The following is a 7,473-nucleotide window of genomic DNA, read 5'->3' as shown; positions in this document are numbered from 1 at the left end:
CCGATTCAAGCCTTTGGACGTGTCGCGTCTGGAATCACAGTCTTTACTAATCCTTCTTACTGTGGGTTTTAACAAAGCTCAGTCTTACTTCGTTTACTTCTTGCACGGCTGTCCGATGATAGATGGTGCCCGATAATAGGGGCGTCGCTGTACATGTGTACGCTAACCTGTCCTCGCGGTTAAATTCCTTCAAATATCTTGCAGACGTGAGTGGCAGCATGTGTCTGTGTTTGCAATCGTCGGCTGCATGACGTGTTTTATACTGTTGTTCCTCAGCAGAGAGAGGTTCGTGCATACTAGAGCGCCTGTCGACGTCGATATCGATGTCTCATGCATGACTTCCGTTCTTGTTTTCTCATCGGTTGGCCGTTGCCCTGCTTTTGGATAAAGTAACTGCACCTTTTGCATCGAGAAACAAGGTGGAAGCACCCTTGTAGACGAGTTCAGTGGCAGCTTACCACATTTTCAGGCAGCTAGGAGCCCAGTCAAATGTCAAAAGACTCGAGTCTGTATCGTTATTTCTACGAGGCTTACACAAAAGCCGAACGACGGTGGCTGTGGTGTCTCACATGAGTCTTGTTTGCGATCATTGTAATATCTGCAAAAACCCGGAGATGTGAGATAACAGTGAAAACGACCTCTGCAGTTATCATGGCAGTGTGACTCATTTAGAAACGTGCTATGAGCCTTACAATCTAGAGTTATGGTATGAACGTCTGCAATTACTTTCTTGTACGTTGTTCGCTTACTGTCATTCAGACATAGAAGAAAGAAGATGTTGGCGATCGCGCAATTCCACGTGACTGAGCACGTGCCAACTAAGTTGCGCAGGCGTAACGGCCATGGTGCTAGTGGACGCTCACGCACACGCCGACATTTGCTCAGGTGTACTTGACCGCGAGCGCGGCTGTACGCGTGCTGAGCGTCTTGAACAAAACTTCTACACGCGACCGGCTTGCACGCACGAAGTCTTTGATTTGCGGGTTAGAGAAGCCGGCGTTTAGACACGACAATACGGTAGCTCTAGTCGACTCACTTTGTGCGCAAAATTTCATCGTCTAGGCCTAACAAATGTACGTCACATTCAACGTCGACATTTCGTGATGGAAGCGTGCCGAATTTGCTTTTGTCTTCTGCTTGAAAGTGGTGGTCTCCAATTACGGCAAAGCTTAGTTATGAGAGTATGTCGTGTCTGCGATTGCGATGGCGTTCAACTTTACTACTTCTAGAGTAATACGCACTTCCGTTTGCTAGTGCGATTCAAAAGCGCGATTCTTTGCCTAACTTTAGGCTTTAATTAACTAAAGGTTTTCAACAACAGCATGTGTCAAGAACTCTCGTCACCTTGTTCGTACCTAGACCACGTACATTACAGGGTAGCAGAAGCTTGTGATTGGCTGCCTGGCTATTGTTTGTTGCTCACAACAGTTACGTGTAAGTAAGTAGGGTAGCAGGTTCAAATCCATTCTAGAAATCTTTTTCTTAGATGTTTCTTTTTTCTATTATTAAAAGAATACAGGTCGGCTTATTCTACGTCGTTTCCCAAAGATTTAGCTTTAGATATGCCTTATTCAAGGAGTTATGCGTGATAAAAAAAGAAGAAGAAGAAGAAAGAAGACAAAATCCAGCAAAACTCCAAATTGACGAGGATTTTTTTAGTTCTGAAGACAAGCTGAAATCAATTCAGAAGTATTCAAGCGTAGTTGAACTTATAGGCTTTTCTCCCTGTCGGTTTCAAGATATTTAGCCGCGTTTTAAGGTGATTTCTGGAGGTCTAAAATATGATTACGCCCACACAGCCTTGTCAATCCCTACATACAGGATATAAACACAAACGGTAGATGAAAAAACCTACAATTACACGAGTTATTTAGTGAAAATCTTTCCAATTATTAAATTCATAGTCTACAAAGTAATGCATATTACACTTCACAATCGCCAATGAAAACATGCGATTTCTGAATTCAGTCGGCTTTGCTTCTCGACCTTGAAGCTCGTCGTCTCCTTTAAGTATGTAGGGGAGATATGCATGTGTGAGACTGATCAGCAAACTGGAAGTCGATTTTGAATTGGAGATTTTCTTCTTAGACCGCATTTGAAGCTCTCACATGGTACTTTCACTCTAACGACAGACGAACATTGTAAAAGTCTAATAGCTGTTTCGCTATTGGTTGTTGCACTCCAATTGACTAGATGCCGTCCATGTTCCATGTCGTATCGATGGCGAATCGCTCGAGTTAAGGCTCACAATATGCGACAGAGACGTGACGGACCGTGACGGATCGTGACGACAGCTCTCCGTCGTGTTCACAATACTTTCCGTTCAGTTCCGTTCCCATGATTACCTTTTCCACTCTGCATAAATGCAGCAATCGCTTAGGTTAGATATCATACACAAGTTCAGAAACTAAGCATATTGTCAAACAAAAAGCCTCTCACCATTCTATTATCGTACTATTTAGTCCCCTAGCTTCCTAAAGTTACAATTTACTTAAAACTATCCATTGTCCCGTGCTGCCGTCCTGTCAAGTGTCTTAGTATACTGTTATTATTAAATTTTACTATGGAAGAAAGTGGCGTCCTTCATGTCTTAGTGTGAAATTATATGTAAACATTAGGCACACATGATGTCCCTGCGATCGCTGGATGAAAGGTATACTCGTGAAACTATACTATTTATAGCAGATTACAGACACTCAGTTTGCAGTCACAGCTTTTCTTGAGTGCATATTTACCACTTATTTGAACTTTTCTAATACCTGATTAATAATACTGTGTGCAATGTCATCTCAACACAAACAGAACAATTAGCAAGACTAAAGCCATAGGTCCATCGGCCGACCAGCAGCCATTGTCCAGTCCACTACATGGCCATGCACATTGGAATCTTGCTCGGCAGCAGATACGTGTACGGAACCTCCACCGTCTTGTTTCTCTCTCTGATTTGCCTCTCGATATCACGCAGTCGGCGCTGAAAATTCACGACGGCGCGATTGCACGCAACATCGCCAAAGTATCCTTCGGGATACTGACCAAGACAGCCCTATGAACAAATCAAATACAATCAGAGAGCTGAGGCTTCAACACTATTACATACATTACTTAAACTGCTTGCAAGTTGATTACCTCGTCTTTTCCAATTTGACTTAATGTAAAGGCGATGGCGGCTTGTGTAGCTGCAGCATTGATATCAGGCAAGGCGCACAGAATGGCTTTTATATCTATGCGACCTTTATCTTTAGGAGGTGGACGGCGTAGAGACATTGGCGCGTTTGGACAGAAGCCAATGTAATCAACTTGCCCGTTGTTGAGAGCGGCTTGTTGCGTGGTAGCAGCAAACATGATGGCCGTCACGATGGTGACGAGCTCGTTTATTCCTCCAATAAAGGTAGGAATGCCGTGCTTTTTCTCGCCGTTGCCGGAGTCGAAAGGCAGACCGGAGTTGTTGAGCTCTTCAATAAAGGATTGCAGCTCTTCATCACGCCTGACGTCGTCATCACAATTGTAACATACAGAAATGATCTCCTCGACAAAGGACTTGGTGGCGTGCCACAGCATGAGACCATCGTCGCGATAGTGGTAGTTGGGTAGCTTTTGAGTATCAATCACTCCTCGCTGAGTGAGAGCAACGGGCAACACCAGGTCACGGAAATCAAATTGTTTGTAAGCCTCTAGGGTTGTAGAAAATACGTATGAGTGTATATCTATAGATACATTTACTCCTCACACAAACAGATGCATGTAGTGACTTACTTTTCAGTAGCTCATCTATTCCTTCTGTACCGACGGACAAAAGCTTGCCAAGCGGTCCGTCTTTGTCAATGAGGTGTTTACGAGTCAGTTTGCACACGCTGATGGTGTTTCGAACACACGGCTGTAACAGCTTGAAGACAGGATGACAGGAAGCCAAGTTATGGTACATTGATATTGCCATTGGTTCGATGACAAAATGAGTCAAGAATAGACGAGAAATCACTTGATGATACTATACGGTAGAAAAGAAAATTTAATAACACATACAAGTATCTTGTCTAAGACAACCCTCACACTTCATGCAAACTCTGACATGCGCACATCTATTCACAAAATTTTTAAACAGAAATCTTACAAATTGGATTGATCATTACTTGCTTGCTCCTACATATACTATATTATTTTTAATATTCATGTTCCTATGGTAACATACTTGAACATCTGCATTTTTAAGGAAAATCTTTGCATAGAGCCAATCATTTGAGTTGTCTTGTGGAGTGAATATAGGTGTATCAGCAGTTGGTCCGTAGCTCAATTGAATGGCAATTGGAGTAAATTCTCCAGCCGCTGTCACTAGAAACAGACCCATGGCCGGAGCTGTGTAGGTCCTGAGCTGAGTAGTAATACCGTCTAGTACACTGTAGTCAACCATGTAAACATGACCAGCCTAAAAAGACAAACAGCTTCTGTTACACATTCCGCATTTAAACTGTAAACATAATCATGTACTGTATTGTTCATATATGCAACTGTATTACAGTAAATTTGTTAATAGTATTGCAAATACAAACCAGAGTGGCTTAATGATTGAAGATCAAGCATCCAGGTTGGCAGGTTATCTTATTAGAATAAAGAATCTCTACACACTACAATACATGATTTTTTAATAATTACAGAGAGTGTTTTACAAACAATTTCAACTATTTCAATGTAGGCAGGCAGGCAGGCAGGCAGGCAGGCAGGCAGGCAGGCAGGCAGGCAGGCAGGCAGGCAGGCAGGCAGGCAGGCAGGCAGGCATTCAGGCAGGCAGGCAGGCAGACAGGCAGGCAGGCAGGCAGGCAGGCAGGCAGACAGGCAAAGAGAACAGACGTGCAAGAAAATGGATGGACGTGCAAGCAGGTAAGCAAGTAACCCGTTGTCTGCCTGAATGGGTGGCTGTCATGCAAGTACGCATGCACTCACGAAAGAAAACTGATGCCAATAGAGTACGCAATGATGCAGATAAGAAAGACATATCTATATCTAGAATGTGGAAACACAATGGCATTGCCAACGCGTAAAAATGTCAATGACAAAGAAAAATGTATAAAAAATTTAATTTTTCTAGGTACCTGAATCTCTTGTTGTAAAGTTACTCCCCGTCCTAGTGATCCACGGACAGTAAAGTCAGTGACCGAAAACTTTTCTGGCAATCCTTGTGTTCCCACACGTTTGACGAGCAATGGGTTAATGCCTTGCAAAAATTGTCGGCCAAATTCATGATCATCTTGCCAAACATCAGCAACAATCGGTCCACCGTTGATCTACAACAACATTAGCTACAACACAATTGCGATATTTCGTGACATTAAACAGTTCGTTACCTGTACACGCAACAACTGCCTGTAGTCAGTTAGTTTGCTAGCTGTCTTGTTCACTCCCAAGAATGGATGCAGCATGAGACAGTCACTGCCTGACTTGAGAGGGTCAGACATGAGGCGGTGCTGTTTCTCACTCAGTTGAAGTTGGATAGGAAGTTGACCGATCTGATCTATGTTGACGGTTGATGGCTGTGTTGGCACCTTCTTCCAGCTTAGCAAGCTACGCCATTTGTGCAACTCGACAGTACGTGATGCTCTAACTTGGCCATTGTCTTGCTGAGCAAAGGTTGCTATGAAATAAAAATTACCATAAAAACAACAATTATACTATATATTTGCGTCATGCCTCGTCCAGTCTTGATTGTGGTTTCTCCCTGAATCCACTGGTAGCAAGGAAATTTGAATGTATCTCCATCTTTTTCGACGATCACCTTTTCAATGTAGCATGCAGCATTTTCGTGAGAAGTGTAGGAGATTTTGATGGCAATAACGTTGCCAATTTCACAGGACTGGGACATATAAACCAGTTATCATTCAAAAGACAATCAAAAGGTGTATTGTAAGCATACCGTGCCAATAGTCTCCCCTCCACATCCTGACCCAATCACTCCGATCAGATCGATAGAATCTGTTCTCTTCTTATCGCCAACAATTACACAATAAGCAGTCGCTCCTACCGAAGAGCCAGAAAGTTTCACCCCCTTGACGTTGACTGAGTAACACGTGTCTGCAATTGCTTCTACTCCATCGACGGTAGTTGGTGTAGTATAGTTGCTGTTGACAATTTCACGGAATCGTTTGCGGCCTTCAAAGCTTCCCGATGTTGCGGCTTGCCTGAGATGAGCCACTGATCGATAATCATAAACTGAATCTGCTTCATCTTCGACGTGTAGGGAAGCGGGCTGATTCATGAAATTGAAACGAGTGCGTTCGGCGACTGCCGGATGAAGAGGTTGAGTAAGCGTGATGTGCGCGAGATCTATCCAGGGAAAAATTGTGCGATCCCAAGGTAGAGATGGGTTGTAAACTTCTTTGTCATCACTGCTTTCACGGTTGCGAATTTGTATCTGCAATCGATACTCAATTGTTTCCTTCTCCAAACGAGAAGCAAATTCCTGTTTCAAGTAGTTTGGAGAGCGAGTATCGGTAGGACGAGGTCCTCCATTCCTGTAATAGCAAAGAATACACAAGTATGTACGTGAAAGTGATAAATACAACACTAAACATTAACGAAAGCGATTACCAGGGAAATTTTTGATCTTCATCATCAAGGAGTCCACTCTCAGGACCATCATTAGCAGGTACAATACGGTAGCGGCAATGACGTTGGATGCCATCTAGACCACAGTATTTGTAGGTCAGTTGAGCATAGTAGTGGACTTGATCGTAGGAGCTCGGACCACGACGCATCATGTTGACAAGATTTCGATAGCTAGAGACCAAAGTTGATTACAAACACAAGACCCATGCCACGTATGTCTAATCGATAACTTGATCTTGACCAATTACAAATAGGGAATGACGAGTCAACCAAAGATTAGAAAACAGTACAAAACGTGCGATTTCACAAGAGCAGGCATTATACAGAACACAAGTTACAATTGCATGGTAAAGTACAATCTGTTCTGTATGTACTTACTAGCTACCATTCTTCTTCAAGTAAGCTTTGTACTTCTCAAGATCTCCACTGAGAGGACCCTGGAATAAATCATCAAGAGCGGGGCCATTACAATAGAGCAGACCCTCTCCAGAGGAGAAGGGCAAATCCAGTGGTCCACCCTCATCAACATCAGCCAGTTTGATTGCGACACCAAGAATGTCCATAGCTCGGTCATCAGTCCCAAGAGCGTTGGAGTGACGAAGTCGAAGTGGATATACACTTCCAGGGTTAAATATTTCGTTGGGTGGAAACTGACCATTTCGTGCAACAGTAAGTGTTCCAAAACCTCCCACACCAGCCATGTTTGTAGACCTTCGGCCGCACTTGAGAGATGCTTCATAATTTTTGGTCCAGATTGCATTGGCTTTTAATTTCAAATGCTCCTGGTTGGCCAAGAACATAGCGCAGGGGAAATTCTGCAGACAAAACATTGTAATAACAAACTCTAGAATTACAAAGATCTCAAATTTTACAGGAAAT

At 43.2% G+C, this 7,473-nt stretch overlaps 1 protein-coding gene across 1 annotated transcript in view; it reads right to left on the bottom strand.

Annotated features, from left to right (window-relative positions):
- Positions 1–2,656: 2,656 nt before the first annotated feature.
- Positions 2,657–7,473, bottom strand: part of LOC134180754 (allene oxide synthase-lipoxygenase protein-like) — a 5,397-nt gene continuing 580 nt past the window's right edge. The window contains exons 2-11 of the mRNA XM_062647939.1: positions 6,973–7,409; positions 6,577–6,765; positions 5,903–6,500; positions 5,680–5,842; positions 5,337–5,623; positions 5,085–5,276; positions 4,187–4,420; positions 3,754–3,985; positions 3,127–3,671; positions 2,657–3,043 (exon numbers count right to left, since the gene is read on the bottom strand). Coding sequence (XP_062503923.1) covers positions 2,864–3,043; positions 3,127–3,671; positions 3,754–3,985; positions 4,187–4,420; positions 5,085–5,276; positions 5,337–5,623; positions 5,680–5,842; positions 5,903–6,500; positions 6,577–6,765; positions 6,973–7,409 — 3,057 coding nt within the window. The 3' untranslated portion in view covers positions 2,657–2,863. The remainder of the gene's footprint in view (positions 3,044–3,126; positions 3,672–3,753; positions 3,986–4,186; positions 4,421–5,084; positions 5,277–5,336; positions 5,624–5,679; positions 5,843–5,902; positions 6,501–6,576; positions 6,766–6,972; positions 7,410–7,473) is intronic.

This window comes from Corticium candelabrum, chromosome 6 (assembly GCF_963422355.1).
Source record: "Corticium candelabrum chromosome 6, ooCorCand1.1, whole genome shotgun sequence".
Lineage (NCBI taxonomy): Eukaryota > Metazoa > Porifera > Homoscleromorpha > Homosclerophorida > Plakinidae > Corticium > Corticium candelabrum.
This window is presented reverse-complemented; position numbering and strand designations above follow the sequence as displayed.